The following is a 27,701-nucleotide window of genomic DNA, read 5'->3' on the forward strand; positions in this document are numbered from 1 at the left end:
ACAACCCAGGAACACCCCGCCCTGTTCCTGGGTTGTTATCATGATGTCCACACCTGGAACTCTGGGTTGGTTAGGAGCTAAACACCTCAGAGCTAACCCAACAACAAACAATGGGTAGTTGCTGATCGAAAGCGGAAGCGATGAGTGCGCAAAAAGCAGCGCGCTCACTCGCTGCTGCTTAGCCCCGACAATTCCTGGGTTAAACAACCCATGGGTTGTCATTACACGCAAACCCGGTCAATGTTTCAGTTGCATGCTTCGTTTTGAACTATACAAGTGTTTCATGAGCGAACATTTAAAATGAGCATGAAAAAGCCACTTTAAAACTAAAAACATCCAAAATGTAGTCTACAGTTCAGTGCAGTATTCAATTCAAACCTGTATAGAATTAAAATATGAAACCTATTTATACTGATTTTCTTTACAACAGTTCTTTTCCCTTTTGGCTAAGAAGTGGACTCAAAACATACTTTTAAAATGGTTCAATACCTAAGTAATTAGTCAGACCGTCAATGGCTGTTCCTGAAAGCGTTGGGTACCTTGAAATTAAGACAAAATATAACAAGCATTTGACTTTCCATTTTAAAGGAATGTACTAATGTCGGGGACTATTTGGTCTGATTTCTGCCCAATATAGTTGGTGATCTGCTTGGCTTGAACCATAGGTATAATAAGTGTGTTGTATTAGAAAGCAGAATTAACTAAGATGTGAAAAACAGTTGTCAGCAGCCATCATAAAGAGAACAAAGTTGGGGAATTGCCATTAGTGCACCAAAACAAAATTCAGAACAAGAATGCATGTAAGTTATACATGTCTCACTGGGAAGTCAGCAGAAACCCAAAACTCTTAATCTGTCAGCATGCTCACCTCTGGGTGCTTTCGTCTCATGTGACGACTCATTGAAGCTCTAGTAGAAACCTTTGTCCCACAGAGCTGACAACTCTGGGCTTCGACCTTATCGTGAGTCAGCTGGATGTGCTTCTGAAGCATGTAATCCGTGACATACTTTTTATCACACACGGAGCATGTCCACTGCTTCCCTACTAGGAACAAGTACAACAAGAGCTTTAGTATTACTTCTCAAGTACTGCCATTTTTATATTACATTTCTGGCATTTCAACCACAGCAATTTTTAAAGAGTTATTTTTTAAAAAATAATCTGGAGAAAGTATATTATACTTGTATAGATGGGAGAAACTTATTCACTGATTAAGGTGGACTGGAATAAAGCAAAGGGATACCAGTAATAAGGAAGATTAACTCTGGAAGAGTGACCGTTGGGACAATCATCAGACAGAGCTTGCCATCTGAGACCAGGGGGTAACACAATCAGGGCCACCTCATTATCTCAGGCAAGTAAATGTTTGAGTCGATGTAGCTAAAAGGAGAAGAAGATATTTTAGCTCCCTCTCAAATTTCTGAGTTATATTGAATGAGTTGACATGAAAGAGATTTTGATTTGCTATCTGATAGATAAAGCAACAAAGAGTCCTGTGGTAGCTTCAAGAAACAAACTTGTTATGGCAGAGGTGGACAAGCACATGTGGTCCTTAGCCTTTTTAAATGTGGCCCGTGGCAGCTCCTGTTTTTGACACAGAAATCATGGAGCACAGCAGCTAGAGAAGCAAAAGACTTCCAGTCTCTCTTTCACTGCAGCCCAGAAGAAACTGAAGACACCCTGGGTTGCATTTACAAGTCTCACTGCTCTAGCCTCCATGCCACACTCTGTGGTTTCTCTCTTTGGAATACAAATCCTGGGAGGGAAACCACAGTCTGTGGTGGCTAGAGCAGCGGAAGACTACTGGGGCTGGTCTCTCTCTCTCACTTCAGCCAAGGAAGAAACGAGGGATGAAAGATCTCCAAAAGCCTTCCCCACCTGAGTTGGGGGGGATGAGTGTGTGTGTGTCTGTGGGGGAATTGCAAGGGGAGGGGAGGTTTAGCCCTCCCCTCCTTATGTGGATCCAGCTGTGGTGCTGTTAAGCTTAGGAAGAAGCATCATAGCAGCACACGGGGATCTTCATCCAGATTGTTGTCGTGGGTGGGAGGGAGGGAGGGATTAGAACTGTATGTGTGTGATTGGGAGGCACAGTGGGTGTGTGAGTGAGGGGAAGGGGTACCCTGATCCTTCCCACAGCTGGCACTGCTCTTGCTAGATTACCCTGGATGGAATGCGGCCCTCAGGGTTAAAAAGTCTGCCCACCCCAGCATAGGTTTGAGTCCACTTATCAGATGCATAACATGTGATCCTACGTTATCTGAGATCTCCACTTTTTATGATAAGTTTTTAGGATTAATGGCATATAGTTCCATCCAAGCGTTTACCTGTGTGTATTAGTTTATGGGTTTCCATTGTATTCCTCTCGCTAAAGGTCTTCCCGCAGAGCTCACACATGAAATCTTTGATCCCTGCTGATTAGAAATTATGTTAAGCACCAAAATAATATTCTCCTAAAGAGCCCTATGGCAAATCTGAAATGCCGTATTACAAAAGGCATCTCTTCCATTAGTTGTTCCTTCAGTCCCAAAGTTATGCCAATGTTCAAAGCAGCACAGCAAATGCTAACCGGTGGTGCTGGGGGACTACTGCTTGTTTATGCTATGGGGTTCTGCAGGGTTCTGTCTTGTCCCCCATGCTTTTAACATTTATATGAAACTACTGGGAGATGTCATATGGGGATTTGGGGTCACCTCTCAACAATATACTGATGACACCCAGCTCTCTCTCTTATTCATTGGATTCAGGCGTGGCAGTGGAGGTGCTGAACTAGTGCCTGGAATCAGTGTTGTGCTGGATGAGGGACAATACGCGCAAACTTAATCCCAACAAGACAGATATTCTGTGGGTAGGTGGTTTGCCTGTTTAGAGAAATGGCATTCAACCTGTTCTGGATGGGATTGTATCTGCCTAAAGGATTAAGTTTGTAGTCTGGGATACTCCTGGGTCCAGCTTTGTCACTGAAGGCCCAGGCAGCCTCTATGACAAGGGGCTCCTTTCACAGGTTTATGCTGGTGCACCAGCTGCAGCCATTTCTGGACAGAGATAGCCTGGCCATAGCTACTTATGCTCTGGTAACATATAGGATTGACTACTGTAATATGCTGAACATGGGGGAGACCTTGAAAACTATTTGGAAGCATTAGTTCAAAATACAGCTGCCAGGCTGTTGACCGAGACCTGTTGGTGGGAACATATCTCGCTGGTATCACTGGCTTCCAGTCTGTTTCTGAGCACAGTTCAGAGTGCTAGCACTTGCCTTTAAAGCCCTATACAGCCTAGGGCCCAGGTACATAAGGAACTCATGCCCCCATACCAACCTACTCATGTATTGAGGTTATCTTCAGAGGCTCTGGTCTTGGTGTCCCCCCATCCCACCCCCGCCCATCTGAGGTAAGGCAGGTCGCAACCAGAGAGAGAGAGCCTTCTCAACAGTAGCACACCATTTATGGAATTCTCTCCCCAAAGAGGCCCATTTGGCACCAACATTGTTATGATCACCTTTTGGTGCCAGGCAAAGACATTTTTATCTTCTAGGAATTGTAATATATTTTCATATATTTTTTCTCTTTTAACATGTTGTCGGTTATATTTTGTTTATGTATACCTTGTCTTTGTAAACCACCCTAGGAGTTCTGCTGAAAGGTGTTATATAAATATTATAAATAAATAAATAAATAAATAAAACAACTTTGGTACAAGTTGGGCTGACAGAAGAAAATCTTATTCCAAAAATCAATGCAAACTCCAATAGGAGGCACTTGCATTCACATAAGCCAATGAGCATATGATAGGTCTCGGAAGCCTCAAAATTATACTGTTAGTATTCACAGAGATAAGTAAAATGGAATTTATTGACAAAGACTACATCACTGCAGTTCTTCTTGGGGCAAAGATGTCTGCTGTTCACTTTATAAGCACTAAGAGTTCCCCAGTTTACATCACATATTTCAAAAATGCAGATATCTTCCTCCAGCTCCCTGTCTTTATTAGCCATTCCATTTCAGCTAGCAGTCCTTCATCCACTGAAATGTGAAAGATGCTGGTCAAAATTACATAGATGTGCTTGATTTTTTTTAAAAAAAGGCTAACAGCGTTACCTGCATCAACCTCTATGGATATGACTTTGCTACACACTTGCATCTATTTATCGACATGGCTTTCTCCACAGGAAGCTGGGAATTCTATAAAGGGGCTAAACCAAGTGCCATATATATTGGTGCTGAAAATTGTGGGTTCAAATGTGCTGTTTGGTGTGTTGTACTTCTGCCTTGTACTCAGTCTTTTGAGCAAGTTACTTGTCCTTCGCCATGCCTTCCACGGTAGCCATTTTGTGGTGGTGCCCAGGAGAGTTTCTGAAATTGCCAAATGTACCCACGGCCCAAATGGTTGCCTACCACTGCCCTATTGACTTCTAGGTGATTTGGTTCACTCTGCAAAGGCTGTGTGCCTCCTGTCCATGGTACTCACCTGTATGCCTTTTGTAGTGCTTAAGCATATTGACTTTCTGTGCAAATTTCCGATGGCACTCAGTGCATTCATACTCCTTTATCCCTTTATGAAGCTTCATGTGGTGGCGCAGTGCATGTTTTGTTTTCATGCCTGCAAAGAATAAAGCTGAGGCTAAGGCATCGTGGAGAAGCCCTTTCAACACCCTTTACTCAAGCCACGCACAAGGGAAAGGGCTCTGCGCATGAGAAGGTTTTGAGCTTATGACCATCTCCAAGGGAAAATGAAAATGAACACCCATTTTGTACAACTTGGCTGAAAAATACCTTTGAACTATAGTCTTATTTTAAAAAATAATCCATATAAAAGCTTTCAAAAGACCCATGAAGAAAGGCCATAAAAGAACTGAGAGGCTTTGAAATGGGACTTTCAAAACTGAATTATGAAGCTGAGCATGTATTTGTGCACAAGTTCATTTATTTAAAGGATTCTGTTCATTCAGCTGCTGTCTCTTTAGAGATAGAGCCTAGGGTCTAAGAAGTAATTTACAGCATTTAAGGCTGTTCCATGGAATTCAAGTGAAGCAGAAAACAGTCACTGAATGGCAAAGGAGCAAAAGGCTGTCTAGTCTAACTGCACCGCTGCAAGGCAGGAATATTCACACATCGACTAATGCATGCTAGAGAGCATGTGCATTGCAGTCAGTGGCTTGCAGAGCAAATAGCTGTAGAAAACTCAAGCAAACAAGCTCATATATTGATGAAAACATGCAAAATGCAGGGGAGTAGATGTCCATTTGCTGATGAGGTTTAGGTGTTTTTAATTTAAAAAATGATTAATGCAGTTTAAAAATGAATAATGGGCATTTTAAGCTACCTTGCATGTAAGATGGGGCAATAGATAAATATTTTAAAACTTTCTGGGCAGTATCCACAATTGTCCTTCTGAAAACTCAAGCAGCACTAGTGGAGTTCCGCCAAATCTTTCAGCTGCACAAGCACTTGGGCACTGCGCTAGCGGAGCACATGGCCCACTTCTGAAAGTGGTTGCGGATCATCTTGCGATTCTTCCCTTGCACATAATTCGGAACCTCGTTTCTGCTAGCGCATCATTCTGCTAGCGGTAGGACACTGTTGGATACTGCCCTCTGACTGATTTCTTAATTAAAATACTTGAAAGCAGGATCCATCAAAGTCAACGGGACTCCCTTTGAAATAAATAAAGTGTTGAAGATGCTTAGGTCGCATATTGGTAACTAATTCTGTCAATATTATGATTAATTACATTTTTATCCCCCACCTCACCCCTGCAACAAATTCAGGGCAGTGTACATAGTTCTGCTCCTCCCTTCTATCTTCACAACAACCCTGTGAGATAGTTGCTTGCCCAAGGTCAACTGGTAAGCTTTATGGCTGAGTGTGGATTTCAACACATGTATTCCTGGTCTTAGTCCGACACTATAACCACTACACCAGTGTTTTTAACTCTTTGGGAGATGATACACAGCCAAGCAACATTGTAGTTAGCAGTGGCTGTAACTACTGTGGTGCACAGGAAAAGTATTTCTACAGCCAAAGATGCTCACAGATCATGGGTGTTAAGTGAATAGCACATTATTTCTGATTCTGTGTCAGAATCAGAAGTACTCCTATGAGGGAGAGCATGAATAATGCACCATCACAAGCAGTGGTAAATATCTTAGCGCATTTCAGGTGCAGCAATAACATCCCTGATTTATCCTTATGGAAGCATATGCATAAGCAACGAAGAAATAAAGCCACCAGTTCTATAGCAATACATCACTTGGTCATATATATGGAGGACTCAGTGATGATCAATGAAGATTCATATTCTGAAAGTGGTATTTTTGAAGGAGCACTACAGTAATTTAAGGAAATAAAAGGATACTCATACCTTTACCACACTCTGCACACAGATATTCCCGGATATTGTCATGGACTCGCATGTGTTCTTTTAACATGTCCTTCCTTGCAAATGACTTACCACACTGTTCACAGGCATGACTTTTCACACCTTTAAAAAAAAGAAAGAAAAAGGAAAGGAAATTGTTATTTGAACAAAAGACCAAGGGGGAAAACACATGTTTCATGTGCAAGTTTTTAAAAAACCCCAAAGCACCCCTTTCAGCATTTTTATAAAGCAGCCAGCCCTCCCACTCTCAAAGCAAAGGGTTTTAAGAAGAGATGTGAAATGGGATAGAGGCAGAGAAAGTTACAGGGGCAGCTGTAATGCGAAGGAAGCTCTGAATAGCTGTAAAAAGAGCTGTAAAGTGTGGCAAGATGCAAATAAAAGTGGTGACAAATAAGCAAAATGAGAGGGGAGGGAGAAAGAGAGAGAGAGAGAGAGAGAGAGAAACAATATTAGGGTGACTGCAGCAAACAATGGGAGATGTTTTAAAAGTTAGAGATGCACTAAACTGCATCCCGCATTGGGAGGCTAAAGAAGTGACCAAGAAATGCTTCTGCCCTAGAGGGATAGGAAATCCTTATCCAGTTAGAAAGTCCCACTAAGGCAGGGGTTAGAGAAGAGGGAGCCAATTTCCTCACCTCCTCCAGCAGAGCATGAGGCAGTGTTTATTTCACCTGTGACTCCTGTCTAGCTCTGCCTCTCTTAAGCCATCTCACCACTCCTTCTTGCCAGGATGACCACAACCACGGTGAAGAGGCAAGAGGTGTGGGAAGATCCACCCAATGCGCAACGCAATGTGCAATGTTCAGCAGGGGTTGGGGCTTCCTGCAAATTGTGCCTACTTTATAGTCTCTATGCAGGGGTGGGCAACTTGTGGTCCTTCAGATGTTTTGCCCTACTACTCCCATCAGCCCTGGCCAGCATAGCCAATGGTGAAGGATCATGGTAGTTGTAGGCCAAAACATCTGGAGTGCCACAAGTTGCCAACCCCTGCTCTATGGGCTGCGGCTAATGTAACTGTGAGCATTTTCCTATCTTGAGGGATTTCCCCCCCTCCCCGGGGAAAAAATATACGTTTGAGGTATTTTCAGTAGAATTTTCTCAACATAGAATTAATCATTTTAATCTATCTTCCCGACACATAGAATTCAATTACAGAATTAAAAAGCAGCAGAAGAACAATATCTTTGTTATTAAGAGAACAGTAATAAAATGAGTCTACCTGTATGAATAAGTTTATGCCGTTCTAAATTCCCTATGCTGTTAAAAATCCTTCCACAGATTTCACATGGATGGATATATCTAAAATAGGAAATAAAGATCAGCTAGTGACATCCTTTTTCTGATTAACTGAAAATCTATACTCTCAATTGTGTACTTTTCTTTGAAAAAAAATTGAAACAGTTCTTTAAAATAGTACCAATGTTCCTTGGAATTATGTAGAAAACCTAACTGTGTTTGCCCATCCACCTACTAGAAGATCTCCTGCATAGACTCATAGGTTCAAGATTCTTAAATTTTCTGCAGATTACAAATGAGCATTGCATTTTGTTGTCTATTGTGTTTAGAGTTTTTATGTTGTTTATGGATTTATAATTTTTAACATTTGTTCTAGGCATATTTTTAGCCTATCCATCCAGAGATTTTATGAACTGCCCAGAGAGCTTTGGCCACTGGGTGGTATAGAAATATAATAAATAAATAAATATTAAGAACTCATCACCTCCTCTCTCTGTTGTTAAACTTTCTCATGCTGGGATTTTTCTTCACAGATTCCTGTGAGGTAAGAGCATTCCCACTATACAGGAGATAAGCTGGGGCAAAATGAAAGTACGGACGAGTTCATACATGCGCCCTGGAAGTGGCAGCTGCTATTTCTCATTCTCTTTCTCCCATGCCTCACACACAGACATCATCTGAAGCTGAAGGTTGTACTTGCATGCTCGTAATAGTTCCATGTAACCAGTGAAGGAGCATCACCCAAGTTCTTTTGCTGCCATTGTTGCAGTTAATTGTATCACGCTTGAAATCTGCACCCTCTCCACAGGGTAGTGAGGGGGAAATGGAGGCTGCTGCTTCTGGAGCACATTAAGTTACCCGAGGTAAACACCTTTGAAGTAGATGTCCTAGGTCAATGCTAAGTCAGGGGTGGGGAACCTGTAGCCCTCAAGATGCTGTGGACCCCAACTCCCATAAGCCTTAGCCAGCATGACCAGTGGTGAAGGATGATGGAAGCTGTAGTTCAACAACATCTGGAGGGCCACAGGTTCCCCCCAGCTGCCATAAGTCTATCATTACTTTCAAGCCTGCTTCTGACTGCTCTTCTTTGCTAAGGTTTCATCGCCAACTCTGAGAAATAGTTCTCAGGTTGCAATCCTGCCTGCACTTTCTCGGGCATACGTCACACTGAAATCAGTGAGATGTACTCACACATAGCAGACAGAACTGATTTAGTTTTGTCAGACAGATCTGCTTACTTCTGCACGTTAGGGTCCGGCAGGTTCTCCCGATGAATGACCATGTGCGCATGGTAAGTTGCCTTCAAGGCAAAGCGTCTATTGCAGATGCTACAGCCATAGCCCTTCTCCTTGTGAACTTCCATGATGTGTTTCAAGTACTCTTTTCCTCGGCCAAATGTCAACTGGAGAATGAAACAAAAGTGAATGCACCACACTGGGGAGAGAGGGGACACGCCTTGAGAAACAGCAACCACTAGGCTAATGCAGCTTTGGGATAAACAGCAAAAGTAGCCAACCATCAGAAACACTCTCTATCGTGTTGCACATGACGTAGTGAAGTCTCTGCCACTGTTTGCTGGAGTTGATGCAGTGGCTCAGGGAACAAAAAGCAGTCCAGAATCTGTGAGGGAAGGAAACATTGCCAGTTTGCCTGGGATACCTCTCACAGGATGACTAAGGGACAATGTGATTCCACAGCCGAGGAGGCTGAAGGAAAAGTGCAGAGTAGGCAACTGCCTGAGAAAGAAGAATCTGAAGGAAGTATAGGTGGAGAGACATGAGGAAATATGAGGCAAGAAGGGACTAATGAGGAAGGGTGTTCTGACAAAACCTCACAGCACTTAAGATAAGGAGGGACTGTTATGTTATAGGGAAGGAGAGAAAGATGTGCTGAGGAGGCTATATAGAAACAGAATTACCAAAGGAAGTAGGACAATGGCCTGAAAAAGCAGGAATCTGAGGAAACAATGGGTGACTTGAAGAACAAAGTAGGATTGAAACAAAACTATACATCAGGCTTAAAGACAGGAAAGTCTCTGTGGCACTGGCAGAAAAGGAGGCAAAAAAATCTGGATTCTTGATCCCGACTAGGGAATTCTGCCATTTGTGGCTTCTACTGTCACTGCAGCATTCTGACCTGACAACAAGGGCGAAGAAGAAATGGATGTGACAGGGATGAATTTCACATACTGATTTGAATTGGGGGTTGGACTCGATGGTCTTGTAGGCCCCTTCCAACCCTACTATTCTATCATTCTATGAATTAACAGGCTTCTAGAATAATATTTTCAACAGAGGGGATGTACAGGACATTAGATGCTTGCTTCAAGAAAACCACACACACATACAGCCCCTTTCTGCTCTATGGAAGATGAGACTTTGACACCAAGGTAATTAACAATTTCAGGCAGCTTCTGTTAATATAAATTTCTGTGAACTTTCTGTTTTCATCTTTTAAAAAAGGGAAGGGCCTCACTATTCTGTGTCAGAACTTTTGTTGTTCATAATCCCATATATTGTGTTCAATCCAGACTTGCGTTGAGCAGAGAGCCACTCAAGTGACGCTGCTGGAGGGAGGTGAGGGGATTTTCATCAATTCCTCCTTGTCCTGAAGCCCCTTGAAAAGCTGCTCTGGAGGGTTGGGAGACCTCTGGGACAGCATTGGAGGTGGCACTGAGGGCCAAAGTGTGGGGGGGGAATTGGTGAAAACCGCCTCCCCACTTATTCCAGTGTGAGCTTCCACTGGATCAGGGTCTGTTCTGTTCACAGAAGGGCCTGTCTGGGGCCAAACCCAATGTTCTTTGTCTTATTTGCTGCTATGGCCTAGGCAAAAACTATTTAATTACTTACAAAATAAACAATGGTTATGTTATCCTTTTTGTTTGTGGAAAAAGATAAGAAAATATGGAAACAGAATCTGTTAGAGGCTAAAAACTGCCTTGGACATAATATTGGGCTTCTCTGTCCATATGTCCCCTCTACCTACTCTTCCTTCTCCAGTCCAGAACTCTTCTCTGACCCAGTCCTATCTAAAATATTTCAAGTTCAGACCCCGCTCAAAAATAATGTAATAAGATTCATATCTGCTTACACCAAACTCAGTTTCATTGTTTTAGTTATTAATAAACCTATTATACCTACTACCAGATGAACAGAGCTGTCCCACCTTACTTTGATATTCTAAGATATCTAGTAATTGCATCTGTAATGTTATGTGCTGTGTATGTTGATTATTGTAATATTTGTTATTCTTATGCCTGACTCTTGTTTAGTTTATTAATGCTATATTTCTTGTTGTGGGAAAAAGCCCACCACAACAATAAATAAACAAAACACAGCAGAATTTATTCAGAGTGCAAGAAACTTGAGAAGAGTTGGTGTTGAATCGCAATAGGATTTTAAAAAATATTTTCTTATTAGGAACATAGGAAGCTGCCTTATTAGGAACATGGAAACATAGGAAATTGAGTCAGATCATTGGTCCATCTAGCCCAGTATGGCTGACACTGACTGGCAGTGGCTTTCCAGGGTTTCAGGCAGGAGTTTTATCCAGCCCTACCTGGAGAAGCCAGGGATTGAACTGGGGACTTTCTGTGTGCAAAGCAGGTGCTCTACTGCTGAGCTGCGGCCTTTTCCAACAATTACACTATGATGGTGTTTTGACATTTGGGAGAAAGCTTGCTCCAGGTGCCACTGTTTATACTCCAGAAGGTATTTGAAGTACTCCCAGGGCTTTGCTGACTTGTGGGTTAAAGCTCCAGGCTAGCTGGCCACCAAACTTCAATCCCTCAATCTGTCACCACACACAAATGCCCCAGTGATTTCTTACAGGAGGGTTGTACTGCACACATGGACATCTGTCCTGTTTATTTCAATAGAGGAAGCACATCTTCACGAGTGCATTCTTTTCTGCATGTACAGATCTTCTCTCTCCACTGAAATGAATGCTACAGCCTGTGTGTGCAACAGCTCTGTACGCACACCGGAGCAGACACAGATCTCTGGAGCAACGCGGCTGACTATTCTTGACTTTTCTCATGGCAACTCTCCCACCATCCCGTCCCACCACAAAATGTTTGAAAGGAGTAAAACTACCTGGCACCTTTTGCAGCTATACTTGTGGGGCTCAGAATCCACACTCCCATCTGAGTTTTCATCATTTTCCTCTGAAGAGATTCCGATTTTTCCAATGAATTCTTCCCTCTGGTGGTCATCCATTATGGCTATGTCCTATGCAAAGTGGAGGTACAAGCTCAAAATCTCATCCAACCTGACAACACAGCCATAATGATTCTACAAAATCCTCCAAAACAGGAATCAACGATAGCCTCACTTGCTTCTCAGTTGAACTTACATTAATAACAAAACAGAACTGCCCAGAACAGGGCATGCTGCTCCACTGCCTGTTTCCAGAGGACCAAGTTTGGCCAAAATAGCTAAATAATGAAATAACCATATGGAAAGGTCTTGCTGCATGTTAAGTGCCAACAAAAGACAGTATCTTCAAAAACAAAAGCTGCAAAAGTATTACATTCACTGACTCCATTTTCTGCTTTTCTCTCCCTTTCAGCCGGTGTTAACTATTCTTCACATCTTACTCATGTGGAAAGACAAAATATAGAATAGAAAATCTTATCCTCTTCTCCACTCTGCTATTGAGCTTCCCTCTTTTTCTGAACCTCATAGCCATCCTTGTAGCAACCATAAACTAATTTTAGATAGAAATATTAGTATTTAATATATTGTATGGCTCATAATTCAATCTTAAGGTGAAGCAACCAATGCCATATGACCATGGCTCTCTCATGACTTCCTATCCCTGTTCAACTCCAGTCTTGAATCAAATCACGCTGCACACTGTCAAGCTTTAAACACTGTACCTTAAAATGAACATGAATATGATCTCTCAGCACATCTACCCTGAAGAATTTACGGCCACAAATCTCACAGGTGTATTTCTTATCACCATGCGTCAGGAGATGCTTGTTCATGTTGCTCCTACAGGAAAATATCTGGAGAAGGAAAATGTTCATAGATTAATTTTGTGCCCATTGAACTGTGAGGGAAGCAAGCTATCTTTGCTTATTCTTTAAACTGAAGTTAGTTGACATTTAATGAAGCTCTAACTTCTTCCCTGAACAAACCAGCTCAGAAATGGCAGAATATATGGAATTATTCAAAAGTCCTTCCAGTTTATCTCAGTAACTTCATTTCCAAATCCCAGGTTTAGTACAACTGATTAAATCTATCTCCTGAATTCTGTCATTTTTACAGCACTTCTTATTTGCAAAGTATTGTGCAGTGTTTTACCATAACTGTGTCTGTCACAGCAACTTTACGATGCAGATCATGCATAGGCAATCTAATGCCCTCCTGATGTTTTGGACTGAACTCCCGTATGTCCAGCCAGCATGGGCAAAGGCCAGGGATTATAGGAGTTGTAGTCCAAAACATCTGGAGGGAACTAGGTTGCCTATGCCTGATGTAGGTGCTGACCATTAATTTCCCTTTTAGAAATATGAACTAAGGCTGAGAGAAACAGTGTTGCCCAAGACCACTTCTTGAGGGCATAACTTAGTATGGATTTGAACCTAGTAGTGTAATCTTATGAATATGTACTTGAGAGTTAGCCCCATTGAATTAACTGGAACTTACATCCAAATAAACATGCACAGGACTGTACTGCATGTATATTAATTCTGGGTCCAACATTTTGTCCACTGGCATAGTTTTAGGTGTTGGGACACAGCTTTAAGAAAGATAATTTCTGTCCCAAGGCAATGTCTTCCTAAACTTTTCTTCGGAGAAAATTTCCTAAAGTTTCTTCCAAGGTACTTCAACTAAAACTCAAGTTTTGAAAATGCACAACTGAGTTAATAGAGAATATGCTCATTTCAGCAAAGTTCTTAACAGTTGACAAAGGAATAGTTGACTAGGTAAGGCTGTAGTGTCAGTGAATGAAGAGCTAAACAAGTCATAGGCCATAACGTGAAGCATTGCATGATTAGTTCTGCATGCCCAAGGGGACTTTGGGCTGGTGCTTCTTAAACAGCAGTTCACCATGCCCCATGTCAACCTGCTTTTGAACCTGAGATTTCCCAAAATAGATTGTGATATGTAAGGAAGTCTGCTGCTTAAATAAAAAGTCCCACGGGGCATACCCTAGTCCCTGTGCATGCCTAAAGTAGCTCTTTTGTGGTAGTTGGAGAAAACTGTTTGGAGCAAACATGCAAAAGGCATTGTGTTTAAATTGCAGTGGAATAATTCTCCTATGCTTTGAATTTAAAATATCAACTACAATATGGGTGATTTAAAACTTTTTTTCTATTTGAATATATACATTTTCCCGTTTTGAAATTTACGGATGGGTTTCAGGTGCAGGAATATACATTTTCTTTCTTTTCTATGCCTTAAGAAAACAAGGGAAAAAAGCTCCACCTATGAGACTAAACCATAAACTCATCATGACACTTTGACCCAGTTGGCAAGTAATGACAACCGATGGGATATTTAACTCACAGGTTGCTGAGGCTGTGTTTGACCAAGCATGCTGCCTCTTGTCGACTCACCACTTCTGTGACGCATCCAGTTTCTCAAGCAACCCTGGAATGCCCTGTTCCTGGGTTGTTTGGTGTGATGTGCAAACCCAGAACTCTGGGTCGTTGAGGGGGAAACAACCCAGAGTTCCGGGTTCACAGAACAACCCAGGAATGGGCTGCTCCTGGGATGTTTTCTAAACCGGATCCAAAGCGGAAGCGGAAAGTGGGTGGGAGGCAGTGTGTTTTCTCATTCCTGCACGGCCCTAACCAACCACGGGTTAATTAATTAACCCATGGTTGGTTGTTACATGTGAACTGGGAGCTGGACTGTGAGTGTCAGAAGGCCATTGGACCTATGGCCATGTGGGACCTTCTTCTGGTGTCATTTTGGTTTGTTCCCAATCAGAGACCCAAGGGACTCAATCAGAGACCCGAGAAAAAGGGTGATCAAGTTGCTTGCTGTTTTGCACAAGGTTCTTCTGTGTGGACTTGTGCTACCTGGGCTGACTTCATGTCATTAATGCAGACCAGCAGGGTTTGCCAGTTACTGTGTGGCTTTCAGGGATTAGTGCACTGAAGCTGTGACAAAACCCCTGCGTGAGCAGGCCCTCAAGGCCAAAACAGACATGACTTTAAATCTGTATCTACCAGCTATATTTTATTTTATTTTTTACTCTAGAATAGGCACAGAGGGGCCTGATCCAGATCTTAAAAGCCATCCCACACCCCATGCTAGGGTCCCAATCTGGATCGGGGGCCCTGCACCTACTCTAGAGTAAAACTGAAAACAAACGATGTAGCTGCTAGATATGGATTTAAAGTTAAGTCTGTTTTGGCCCTCAGAATTCGAAACAAAACTTCCACTAACGAAGCCAACGAGGAACCCTACCTTTCCACACACGGGGCACGCAGAAGGCTCTTTCTTGTAGCGGACCATGTTCTCTGCACTGTGCTCGAAGTCCTCCCTTTTTACACGCCTCACTCCTTAAGGTAACCGTTCCCATCAAAAAAAGGACAAACATAAAATAACCCATGTTTTCCACTTCAATCTATGATATTTTCGTATGAATAAAAACATAATCAAAACTACAACAATGCATGGAAATGACACCCTTTACAAAATCAGCTCTGCTTAATATTAGATCTGCACGTTCATGCGCAGATTGGGCTGAGAGGTAGTTCCTTGCCTGAGGCCATATACTTGAGTATCATAATTGTGCACAGATTTGAACTTTGCTCTCTTAAGTGCAACCCTGACTCTCTATCCATAGCAGCACACTGGCTCAACTACTGTGGCTCAACTATCCAGACTGTTATGACTCTTCACCATGGAACAATACGCTACTTATTTACATTGGTATACAATGGCCTGGTTCGCATGATCATCGTGGCTTAAACAAACCACGGTGGCTTGTTTAAAAGGCAGCATATGCCAGCACCTTCTGGGTGCCATTTGCCTAATTACCCACTTGGGTGCAGCTTGTTGTGTCATCGGAACCTAGGTGGCATGACTTCTTAGAGAGGGAAACAACGCTCAAATAACCCATGGCCTGTTGTTGGCTTATCTGAGGGTTGTTTCCCCCTCAAACCAGTCATGCACCAGTCACCAGATGACATGACAAGTCACACCTGGAGGTGGTAATTAGCCAAATGGTTCCAGCATGTGCCGCGGCTTAAACAAGACAACCGTGGCTTGTATAAGCTGCTGTGATTATGCAAACCAGGTCAATGCAAAGGGCTCTTGGCTGAAGCAAGTCTTGTATGATTATTGTAGAATTTATATGGATAAAAAGTACCCAGAGAACGAACCATAATGAAAATACATTGTAAGTTTACTTTTTAGCCTTTTGATTTATCTATTTCAGATTGCAGAGGCTAGCAATCTGAGCTCTTGGGTAAATTAGAGAACAAATTGTTGAGAAGACATTGCAAGGAACGGGTGCGTTCACACCAAATCTTTTCAAACTGTAACACCTTACTCCCAACACTGGTTTCAGCAGAAAAGTACTTCACTTCTGTACTGTACTAATTGCTCCCATGCAAAAAAGGAGCTATCTTAGACAGTTGCATTGAGTAAAGGAGTATGAATGATGCCATCTTTAGTAAAGAAATTCTATCCAGCTATTTTTTCCCCAAGTGGGCAGTAGTTATATTCAACTCCAGATCTGTTTGCACCCATCTCTTTCAAGCCTCCCAAGTAAACAGCAATAGCTTAATACCAGACATCTGATCAGCTGCAAACTCTATAGTATCACAAACCTATCTAGCAGTAAATTGTCAATATGAATATATTACATATCTCTTTCTTGGTTAGGTTAGCTTCCAGTTATAAGAATTATTCTTTCTTTCATACGTACAAGGAAAGACAGAAACTCTTGCAAAAAAGTTATGCAACTCAAGGACATGTAAGTGTTTGTAATGTCAAAAGAGGCCTTCATGAGCACTTCTTAAATCTCACCCAATATGTGAGCAGTTTGGATCATAACTTTTAGACAGATAGCTACACCTGAATGGTTCAAAACCTTCTTGTAACCTATTCCAGTGTTTCATTACCATAAATGACAAAAAGAACCCGTCTCACTGTGCCATCTTTCTAGTTTTGGAATGATTACCAACAACCTAAGGAAAATGCTTGCTCAAAATCCCAATCTGAGTTGACAGTTCCAGGAAGAGATCCATCACATCACAAACGTACTTACCTTCCAGATGTCGTCTCTGGTGATCCAACATGACATCCCTCCGGTAGAACAACTTGTTGCAGATCTCACAGGCAAATTTCTTGTCCCCGTGTTTCTTTTTGTGTTTTGAGAGGTTGCTATTTGTAGAAAAGAATCTGAAACACATATCACACTGAAACGTCTTGTCATCTGCAAGAAAAGGGTAAGAAGAATAAGTATCCTAAATGGTTTTGTTTTTTACCACTGAGTAATTTTTAAGAACATACCAGTTCAGTTGCACAACTCGGCAGAGCCTGTCTATTAAAAGCAACAAGAGCTTATGCGGCACCACCCATATTAAACGCTAACACCTTGATCCCAAAGTGATACGTCGCTCTGACAGTATCCACTGGAGCTAGCTTATGCTGCGCCCATCTTAGCTTCTGTGTGCAGCAAGTGTGGGAGATCCTGCCTGGCATGCCAGTTACAATCAGATTCAAAGACTTTAATACCAAGTACCTGGGCATATCAACACAGATGATTCTGTGCCAATCTACCCTAGTGAGCCAGTGTGATGATTTGGGACAGCATAAGTCAGCCTTCCCCAACCTGGTGTCCTCCCACGATTTTGGACTACAACTCCCATAACCCCCCAGGCAACGATGCTGGGGGATTAGGGGAGTGGTAGTCCAACACACTGGGAGGGCGCCAGGTTGAGGAAAGCTGGGATGACTAATCAACATTATCGCTGCAAGAATTTTGGATGTGCCAATGGTGCAGTGCCCTATCCTAAATACTCATTTGATGATGATAGGATTGAAAAGTTGTTGACCCTGAAATAATCCAAAGGATTATTCCAACCTGATGTTAAACCTGAAATTGCTAATTCAGGTACAGTACAGCTTCATTAGCAAGTCTGAAGACACCCTCTCTGAAGGGAAGAGACTGCCATACTTCAAGCAGACCAGCCTTTCCCAACCTGGTGCCCTCCAGATAGGCTGAACTACAACTTCCATCATTCCAAGGCAGCAAGGCCACGTCTCAGTTAAGAATAAGCTTGGGCTGTGCATATTAACCTATCCCACTTTGCAGGGACAGAATATTGTGGATTCCACAAATCAGCAAGTACAATGTGCAAGAAGGAACTACAGAAGACATTTAGGTGAAATTGTGAATTATTCCATCTTCACTGGTTAAGCAAATTGAGATGACAATTTTATAATTCTTTTCTATAGTAGAAATGGAATGTCCAGATGACTTTTACTACTTCTTCCTTACTGGATAAATAAAACCATAGACGACTTTATGTAAATCAATTATATAAGGTAATTTTCTTATTAGCATACCTGTCCTACAGTTGTGGAATTCTAATGCACTCTCTATCCTAAAAGCTTTGTCGCATATAGTGCACCTGTACCTGTACTCATTGTCAACCTGAAGAGAAAAAAGGGAGAAAAATCAAAAGGAAGCAGAAGAAATATGTGCAGGCATATGAAGTTTATACATTAAAAAATACTCTGTTTGATTTGTTTCCATGATAGAGTTGGCGTCTCCCAGCCCCAAATTATTTCACAGAAGTTCAGACACTTTTAAATTGTAGGGAAGGCTTCTATGGTTATTTCTAAGCTTTTGGAATAGCAGAGGTGCCAGACTTATCAGAAGACAAAACAACTATGGACACAACCTTATGGTCCCTGAGAAGGTGTCCCAAGTGCTATACGATAAAGCAGAACTCCCTGTCCACCCATGGAAAAGGAGGTCCGCTGGCGAAGAAGGAGGTATGTCCTTGCAAACATCCTCCACACAGCACTGGGAAGGTCCACTACTGTTGCTCCTCTACTGGTGGAACTCTGCCAGTGGAGAAGCTGAAAAGGAGGCACGTCAGGAGCATATTGTGGGCAGATCACGGGAGGCTTTGCATCCACAGGATCCAAACCCCTTCTGTTCTCCTGGGAACAAGGGGAAAACTATTCCAACCCTAAAGCTGGCATAATTTATTTCTCTCCCATTGAGAGCAGTGGGAGGGAAAAGTTAAAAAAGAAAATCACTGAAGGGCCCCCCAAACAACCCCCCTAAATCTCCCCTCAAAGGAAAAGAGAAGAAAAAAAAAAAGGAAAAGAAAGGAACCTCCCTTGCTTTTTTCCCTATAGGTGCAAGCCTGGCAGAACCTAGGAAGTAGCAGTTCCTCTGACGCTTCTTTGTCCTCCCTTGTCCCATTGGATTGCTCTATATGACTAGGAGAAGGTCCATCCCCAGATTAGCAGATGCTGCCCAACATGGCTGCATAACCCACTCCCCACCCCCACCCTACAAATGGCTTGCTGATGGAGACCCATACCAACCTCATTCCTACTGTGTTTGTATGAAACATGCTGCTTCAAACTCTCTTTTCGACTGAAAAGCTTGGCACATTCCTCACATTTGAACAATTTATCACCTAAAGGATCAATCACAACAAGACCAAGTCAGGTCATCTGTTTCTCAAACTGGAAAATTCAGGAATGACTAAGAACACTTTGGTTTCATGCTTACATAAGACCAAATAGTTATCATATAGTCTCCAAAATTTAGAAGAGAAACTACAGTTATCATATTGGGCAAAATCCAACATAAGTCCTACTTAGAGTAGACCTATTGAAATGAATGGGACTTAAGTTAGTCATGATTAACTTAGGTCCCATTTATTTTAATTTATTTATTTATTTATTTATTGCATTTATACTACACCTTTTTTCCTCTTGCAAGGAACCCAAGGCGGCTTACATTATCCTCCTCCTCTCCATTTTATCCTCACAACAACAACCCTGTGAGGTGGGTTGGGCTGAGAGTCTGTGACTGGCCCAAAGTCACCCAGTGAGCTTCCATGGCCGAGCGGGGACTAGAACCCGGATCTCCCAGCTCCTAGTCCAACACTCTTGCCACTACACCACACTGGCTTTTAACAGATCTACTCTAACTAGAACTTATGTTGGATTTTACTCATTGCACTGGGGCTACTCCAATGTATCAATTTGATCCTGCTTCTGTATAATGTTAATAAAACATTCAGATTACTACCACTGGTACTACTTCCTGCTTACTAGAGAAGTGCGGTTCTAGACCACCTATATCACTGCAGTGTAAACTAGCATTACTGGATAAGAGAAATGCAGAATACATCGGAATTACACATTTAACAAAGTAAAATATATAACTGCATAATTGCAGTGAAAGGGAGGTGGCAATCCTATATTAACATGGGAATAAGTCCCACTGAGCTCAATAGAGCTTACTTCTGAGTAGACATATATATAGGATTGCTCTGTAAATGCTAGTAATATTATATAAGCATTTTAACAAGCATATCACCTCAGTGCGGGAGAACCATATAAGGTGATATTCAGTCTTGTGTGAGTGGAAGGCAGCTCACTCAGCAGCGCTTTTCCTTACCCTCCTTCCCCCTGCACCTCCTAAAACCCAATCTAGAAGGCAAGGGGGACTTGTGGGCTGTCGGACAGGGCTGCAGTGGGGGTGGGTGGGTGGCAGGGCTGATCACCTGAAATTGGACAGAAGATTCTCCTGGGTCTTTGGCAAACTATTTCACCACTCCATTATCGTAACTGGTGAAAATGTGCAGCTGGTCTACCAAAGTACTTCTTCAGCTTCCCATAACTGATCCTGTTTATTTTTGCCTGCTGGCTTAGGAAGCACTGTAACCATGAGTTGCAGGAGCTCTGAAAACCAAACCAGGTTGCATTTAAACCCACCATGAGAGCGGATGTGCCTGCTGAGGTTGCTGCTGTTCTGAAACATCTTACTGCATATGTTACACTGATAGACCCGCTTGTGTTCCCCAAGTTGCTTGATCAGCTTGCGCCGTATCCCATGTCTGCTGGAGAGGATTAAGCTTCTCTTGAAGGACATCGAGCTCTGATGGTGAGGAAACCTACCAGATGGGAATGGACGAGGTCACAAGGGAAAGATTCGCCACGCCGTGAAAGGAATGCTTAGCAGCCAATTATCATCCTCCATTTCCATGCCTTCCCTTCTTTACAGTATCGGCAGTTCTCATCTCATTTATGGTAACAACTCTTTGGAACAGGATAGAGTGCTGGTACAGGGCTGTATCTAATGTTAGCCTAACCGAAGTCACATTCATTTCAATGGGTCTATTCTACGTAAAACTAACATCGGGTACAACCCTCTCACTGGACCAATGCTTTAGTATGTAGGAAGGAAATCTCTCGTCTGAAAGCTTTCCCCTCTATGTTAGCTTTCCTTTTTCGGCTGAAGAGCAAGATTAAAATCCTTCAAATAAATACTACCAATAATAAATGAATAATTGCCATTTTGAATCTCTTTTAGATAGACTGGAGCACTAAAAGGATTTGGTGGCCCAGTTATCCATCCGTGAACAGAAGCTATGCAAATGGAATACCACATTACAAGTACAGTTGCAGACATTTAAACTTAGCAGCCAAAGGATATTTGCCATATATTAAGCCAGTAAAGATAGCGTTGTTTTTGATCCAAGTAAACTGGAAGATTACTGAGACTCATCTGAACACTTACGAAGTTACTACAGCTGTATTTTTTGTACAAGGAAATAGATAAATTAAAACCAGTTACAATAATCAGGCTTTAGTCTATAATGTTCATCATGTCTGCCATTACCACAGACCAAATGTGAAATTTATATTCCCAAATATGCAAAATCTACCTATATTATTACTGTCTTAAATTACAGTAATTTTGAACAGAGATTTATCAGCAAGCGAAATGTCTTAACTCCTAGAACCTGGAGCGGTTTGTGCCCTCTGTAATCTGGGATTGAGAGATTCTTTGCCAGAATGAACCACCTTTAAAGAAAGGTAATCATTCAAACATTTTAAAAGGGTGTGTATCCTATTATTTTGTTTAGGGTGCAATCCTATGCATGTTTAGACAGAAAAATACCCTACAACTCCCAGCATTCCCTAGCCAGAAAAAAATCCTATAACTCCCAGCATTCCACAGCCAGCCAGAAAAAAATCCTACAACTCCCAGCATTCCCCAGTCAGCATTCCCCAGTTTTCCTGTCTAAACATGCATAGGATTGTACCCTTGGGCTCTTTTATTTACAAAAAACAAAATAAAAATCTATGACTGTATTTTTGATTATTTTTTTCATCTTTCATTATATTCAAAATGAGAAAGTATCTCTTTTATTCTAAATTAGCATCTTCCAGATCAGAAAGTAGTAGACCATTGCAATAAGGAAGCAGAACATTTTGCCACTTGCTTTTTCTTTTTCAGGAGGGACTTACTTCGTTATAGAATTCATACTGTTTGCAGTACTGGGCAGCTTCCCTAACACCAGCTCCATAATCCTTTCTTCTGCTGAAGAAGGAAGGGCTGTGTCATCAGGTGGAATCTCCGTAATAATTTCAGCAACATGTTCCACTGTTAATTGAATTATTACCAAGAAAAAGTCAGTGAATTGTGAACTGTAAATAAAACTATACAAGATATTGAGCTTAATGATTCTTCCCTACTGTGGTTAAACCAAAGATTACCCATAGTGCAATCCTAAACATGTTTATTCAGAATTTGATTTCTGATTTCAATAGGACTTACTCCTGTGTAAGTGTGTATAGGATTGCAGCCTTAATACCATTTGGTCCATTGAATCTAGTGGAATTTAACTAGTTTACCTCCTTGTTCTTTGCCCTAAATGAGGCATGGATGAGGCCATAAATTCAATTACCCAGAGACTTGGGGATTACTTCTGATGCAACAAGGTATGTTTGATCTAGCAATAAATTATAGTGGCACTTTAATTATTGCCATTTCAATTAATACAGATTTCAAATATGTAAGAAAGAATGTGTAAAGCAAAGCAGCCAAAGCACGACATCTCACTGAATTTATCCGATATCCATTTTTATTTGTAAAATTAGCGAGCTTGTAATTTTTGTGTCAGAGGAGGGATTGGTGGTGGTAAAGTGATTAAATTCAACAAAGAAGGAGTTGAAAGTGGGGCACACTTTATGGACAGTCATTTTCTGTTGTAGAGGGAGCTAGGGATGTCAGAGAAATCTGCAACAGAATCAAATCAGTTTGGATTTCTATGAATCTGATTCTGCAGCAGACCAACTTTTCCCAAGTCTCAAGGATTCCGTGGACTTTTCAACCAGTTTTTTTACTTTCTGGAAGTTTATGCAAATTTAGGTGTAGAAAAATACATAAAATAAAAATGTGTGGGCCAAAATGCATGTTTTCCCCATAGGCTAAAGCATGAAAATGCACATTTTGGGGAGGATTTGCACATTGGGGGGGTTGCACATTTTCATGAGTGCAAATTTCCACAAGTGCAAATTTGCGCAAAGTCACGAAATTGGAAAATACCCAATTCCACCAATGAGCGGACGATGGAACGAAAGGCACCTGACAATCCATGAAACACAGATCGAATGGATTTACAAAATCCATACATCCCTAGTCACAGCTCAGCAATAAGCGCTCAGACTTTGCATTGAGCTCAAACTTTGCATCATAGCTTAGCAGTAGAGCTCAAACTTTACACACCTGGCATCTTCAGTTAAACAGAGGTAAGGGATCCTTTTCAGTCCAAGGGCTGCATTTCCTCTTGGCAACCCTGCCAGGGGCTGCATGCCAGTGGTGGGCAGAGCCAACTCAAACAGCAGGCAGGGTGTGGAGGACCCCACATTCTCTCTCATCCACACAGACACAAACTTGCCTATGTAACACACACACACATATATACATCCATTCTTTCCCCCACCCTCACCACCCCATGCGGTACTTAGGCTTGAAAAAAGCCTCCCACTGGAGCCAGCAGGAGACTTTTTTTCAAGCCTAATTATTGGGCTGTGGGAATGGTCTTCATGACACAACTCCCCCCACAAAACTGCACCCCATGTAGCCATTAGGCTTAGGAAAAAAGCTTCAATTGGTAGCAATTTTCCTTAAAGCCTAATTGCTGTGTGAGTGAAGTGAGGAAGGTGCAGGGACAAGAGTGGCCAAACACCAAATGGGGAGGCCCCACAGGCCACATCTGGCTGATGGGCTGGAGGTTTCCCAACCCTTGGTTAAAGAAAGTCAAGGTAGAAGAAACAGGTGATTTGTGAAATCCATAACTGGATCTGTTGATGGGTGCAGCTCCCTCCGCCCCCGCCCCGAGTAAAAGCACTTGGCAGTGCAAAATAATTATTTTATTAGGGTATCAAATAAAAGATCATAGATAGCTACTTTTAGTAACTTCCTGGTCTCACCAGAAGGTTCTTTATCATCCACAATCACAAGAGGAGTTTCGACTTTTGCCACTTTGGACTTTCTGCCCCTTCGTGGTTTTCTTTTCGCATCCACAGAGGTATTTACGCTTTCACAGGCGATGGGATGAGCGGCAGGGGGGGCCTCCACAGCCTTCTCAGGAAGGGCATCGCTTTGATGGCTCTGTGGAGATCCTTTGGCCTGCTCCAGGCGACTCCGCAGGTGTTCTGCAAGGAAAGGGTGATGAGGGTTGAGTCACAGGAAGATGGGTGGGTGGCAGAGCTTTAGAACCTAACTAAAAGGGCTTCTCTTCCATTTAATTTAATTGTCACCTAAAGTCAATAGTATTCCACATACAACCTTTGTACAAAGCAGTGACAAAACCCTTAACATTTCTTTGGAAATGTCACTATATTCCACAGTCCATGAAGCAAATGACAGTACTCACTACAAAAAACAAAACAAAACATAAAATCAACGTACGCTGTATTCCTTAATTGCTGCCATATACATGGGAAGAGATTTTTCAAAGGCACCAGTGAACGTTGTAAGTGCTATTTTGTCACTGAAAACATACACTTCAGCAATTTTGAACTTCAATCACTGTGCTAAAAACCAGGCCTGAACAGAACATACAATCCCTCTGAAATCCCAGGGGGAAACACCAATGGTATGATGATCATACTATTTTATCTTCACTATGATATATATTTGTTTTTCTCTTCCTAAATACAGAACTGGATATGTTTAATGTCAGTTGTTACCATATTTGTAATCCTACTTTTTGGAATATTGGGGTAGGGTGGAATGGAGAGAGAAATAATGAAAGTTTTCATACAGGGAACTCATATTAAAAAACAACACTTGAAGTTGTGACAACCTTTCAAGTACTCTTCAAGTACTTGAAAGGTTGTCACAGAGAAGAAGGCCAGGATCTCTTCTTGATCATCCCAGAGTGCAGGACACGGAATAATGGGCTCAAGTGACAGGAAGCCAGATTCCGGCTGAACATCAGGAAAAACGTCCTGACTGTAAGAGCAATACGACAATGGAACCAATTACCTGGGGAGGTGGTGGGCTCTCCCACACTGGAGGCGTTCAAGACGAGGCTGGACAGCCATGTGTCAGGGATGCTCTGACTTGGATTCCTGCACTGAGCAGGGGGTTGGACTCGATGGCCTTGTAGGCCCCTTCCAACCCTACTATTCTATGATTCTAAGTTGTTTGTGCTAGCACTAAGAAAAAGGTCTTGTAATTTATGTAAGACTTTCAGTACAGTTTAATTTAGAACAGATATAAGTTTGGTCGATTTTTTATTTTGGGGGGGAAAGATTAGAACCATGATGTTGTTAATAGTAAATGTATATGCAACCAACCAGGCTCAGAGTTCTTTTTATGAAAACCTATTCAAAAGATTACAGGAATATTCCAGTTATGAAATATTGTTAAGAGGTGATTTAAATGGAGTTCCAAATCCTGTCTTGGACAGAAACCATATTACAAAGTTAAGTGAAAATGCATAACCAGCAACTTTTTAAAAAGGCTGTGATGAAGAGATTGATTTTATAATCCAGATAAAATCTAGATCAATCAATCTTTTTGAAGAATCAATTTACTCTTCTCATCACCTCAATTGATTTCAGGTACTGCAGAGGTAGGAATCAGTCAGAGAACATTATCTGATTATACTCAGATTTTTTTTGTCATGTCATTCACCCTATGGTAGGGTTAAAAACAGTAAGTAGAGGTTTAATATTTTCCTGTTGAAGAATGATAATATAAATCAATATATAAGGGATAATGTTATTTTTTCAATCTAACCCTGTATGAAACACAAACTGGGCCAACACATGGAATGCTGTATAAACAGGGCTGTTACCTAGGAACCTCCTCTACTTTGACAAAGCAGGGAAAGAAGAATAGGACAAACTTGTTTAAGAAAATAAGGTTGCAATCTTATGCACATTTAGACAGAAAAATCCTACGACCCCAGGTAGCATGCGCCCTAAAAGAGCTGGTAGACAGACATAAAGACAGTCATGAGATAAAGTTTGTGGAGGAAATAAGTCATTAGAAATAAAACAGGTTTAGAACTTCTCTTCAATACTTATCAGAGACGGATTAGCTGCATCCAAAACTCTGATGTATTGTCATCAGATTTTGATAGTTGCATCATCACAGGCACACTCTATAATGAGTGATTCCAGAGCTATAACACTGGCTACATCATGTGTACACAACAGAGACCAAAGAGTTTCCATACCTGAAGGATCAGCTTTAGCAGACTGGAAATTCTTGAGGGTCTTGAGAGAAAAGACGCCAGGACTTGAATTACTTTTGTTTCCTTCTTGGTCACATTCCATCACAACTAAACACGCATCTGTTAGAGAGATGTTCTCATAAGTTTATCTTTCTACATACCACATTATTATTTTAGTAACAAGCCCACCCATCTCTTGGCAATATGGCCTACAGTGATATATGAGGGGTGGCTGAAAAGTTCTTCGCCTATGTTGAAAACCATCTACTTAGACTGAGAAATTTCAGCCACTTCTCATACAATGACTGCTACAGTTCAAGAAATTTAGAGGCAGGGTGCACACTCTTTCTGCCTTAAGTCTGCAGCATGCCTTCAAGTTTCGCATACAGGGTGACAGATACAAAAGTACCTGTTACAGGCTCTCTACCTGTTACAGCCCTCGACCTGAAAGGGCTGCAGGATAGTTTAAACTTCCAGTTTCAAATCAGGCATTCAAGTCACAGGGTGATAACAGAGACTTGCAATACACACACACACATATATGGTAACAGAGTGAAACAAGCCATGAATGTCGGTAACTAGACTTTGTTATAATGTGAGATCAAGAGAATTTTACTGCAATGTGATTCATAGTTCACTGCTATATGTACACCAGCCTCCGTCAATCTGGTGCCCTGAAGATGATGTTTCCTTTTGGGGGCAGGGGGGGGATGGAGGGACAGATGGACAGACACAAAGTTTTGAGCTGAAAAAAAACTGAAAGGGAAAGGGTTAATGCAGCAGCCCCTCCTCCCCATGTGCCTCTAGTGGAACTTGCTGCCTTGGAGGCTACTTTCTGTTTAAAAATTTAAAAAATGTCAACGAAAGGATACAAATGGCTGAATGTAAGGCTTGGATCCAGACATACTGACTGGGTTTGCACAATCAACCAGGGAAACAACGCAGCGTCAGTTGGTTCCCCCACCCTGTCGCACACGATCAGGATTACCCTAACTACCCACGCCACGTCATGGCTTGCTGTGTTGTCTGAACCCTGCCCATAGTGCAGGCACAGTTCACTGTCACCCATCCTACAACCCATGCTTTGCAGCATGGGTTGTAGGGGGGATGAAAATGGACTCTGCCTGTGCTGCGTGCTGGGTTCACACGACATGGCAACCTGTGACACGGCGCGGGTAATTGGGGTGATCTCAGCTGTGTGAGCAGTGTGCATGGGGGAAACAACTGATGCGGTGTTGTTTCTCCTGCTGATCGTCTGAACTCACCCACTTTGTGAGAGCAAGATGGCACTTCGGCTTTTGCAAACTATCCCCACCAAATCCCCCCACGTCTCCATCTTGCCACAGCCCTCCCCGCCATGGCCCATCACACACCATTCCAT

At 42.0% G+C, this 27,701-nt stretch overlaps 1 protein-coding gene across 5 annotated transcripts in view; it reads right to left on the minus strand.

Annotated features, from left to right (window-relative positions):
* PRDM15 (PR/SET domain 15) overlaps positions 1-27,701 on the minus strand; it is a 61,446-nt gene that overhangs the window by 6,532 nt on the left and 27,213 nt on the right. For 2 of the 5 annotated variants that reach the window (XM_084843785.1, XM_084843790.1), the window contains 16 exons: positions 26,324-26,440; positions 24,063-24,287; positions 22,095-22,230; positions 20,556-20,734; positions 19,152-19,246; positions 18,156-18,243; positions 16,852-17,019; positions 15,042-15,136; positions 12,494-12,625; positions 11,709-11,843; positions 8,853-9,016; positions 7,598-7,677; positions 6,361-6,480; positions 4,468-4,599; positions 2,325-2,411; positions 869-1,044 (listed from right to left, as the gene is read on the minus strand). In XM_084843785.1, coding sequence (XP_084699911.1) covers positions 869-1,044; positions 2,325-2,411; positions 4,468-4,599; positions 6,361-6,480; positions 7,598-7,677; positions 8,853-9,016; positions 11,709-11,843; positions 12,494-12,625; positions 15,042-15,136; positions 16,852-17,019; positions 18,156-18,243; positions 19,152-19,246; positions 20,556-20,734; positions 22,095-22,230; positions 24,063-24,287; positions 26,324-26,440 — 2,129 coding nt within the window. The remainder of the gene's footprint in view (positions 1-868; positions 1,045-2,324; positions 2,412-4,467; positions 4,600-6,360; positions 6,481-7,597; positions 7,678-8,852; positions 9,017-11,708; positions 11,844-12,493; positions 12,626-15,041; positions 15,137-16,851; positions 17,020-18,155; positions 18,244-19,151; positions 19,247-20,555; positions 20,735-22,094; positions 22,231-24,062; positions 24,288-26,323; positions 26,441-27,701) is intronic. The other 3 variants (XM_084843788.1, XM_084843789.1, XM_084843787.1) reach the window with 3 other exon arrangements.

This window comes from Heloderma suspectum, chromosome 3, assembly GCF_057233095.1.
Source record: "Heloderma suspectum isolate Gila_16-S chromosome 3, 16-S_ref, whole genome shotgun sequence".
NCBI classification, from domain to species: Eukaryota; Metazoa; Chordata; class Lepidosauria; order Squamata; family Helodermatidae; genus Heloderma; species Heloderma suspectum.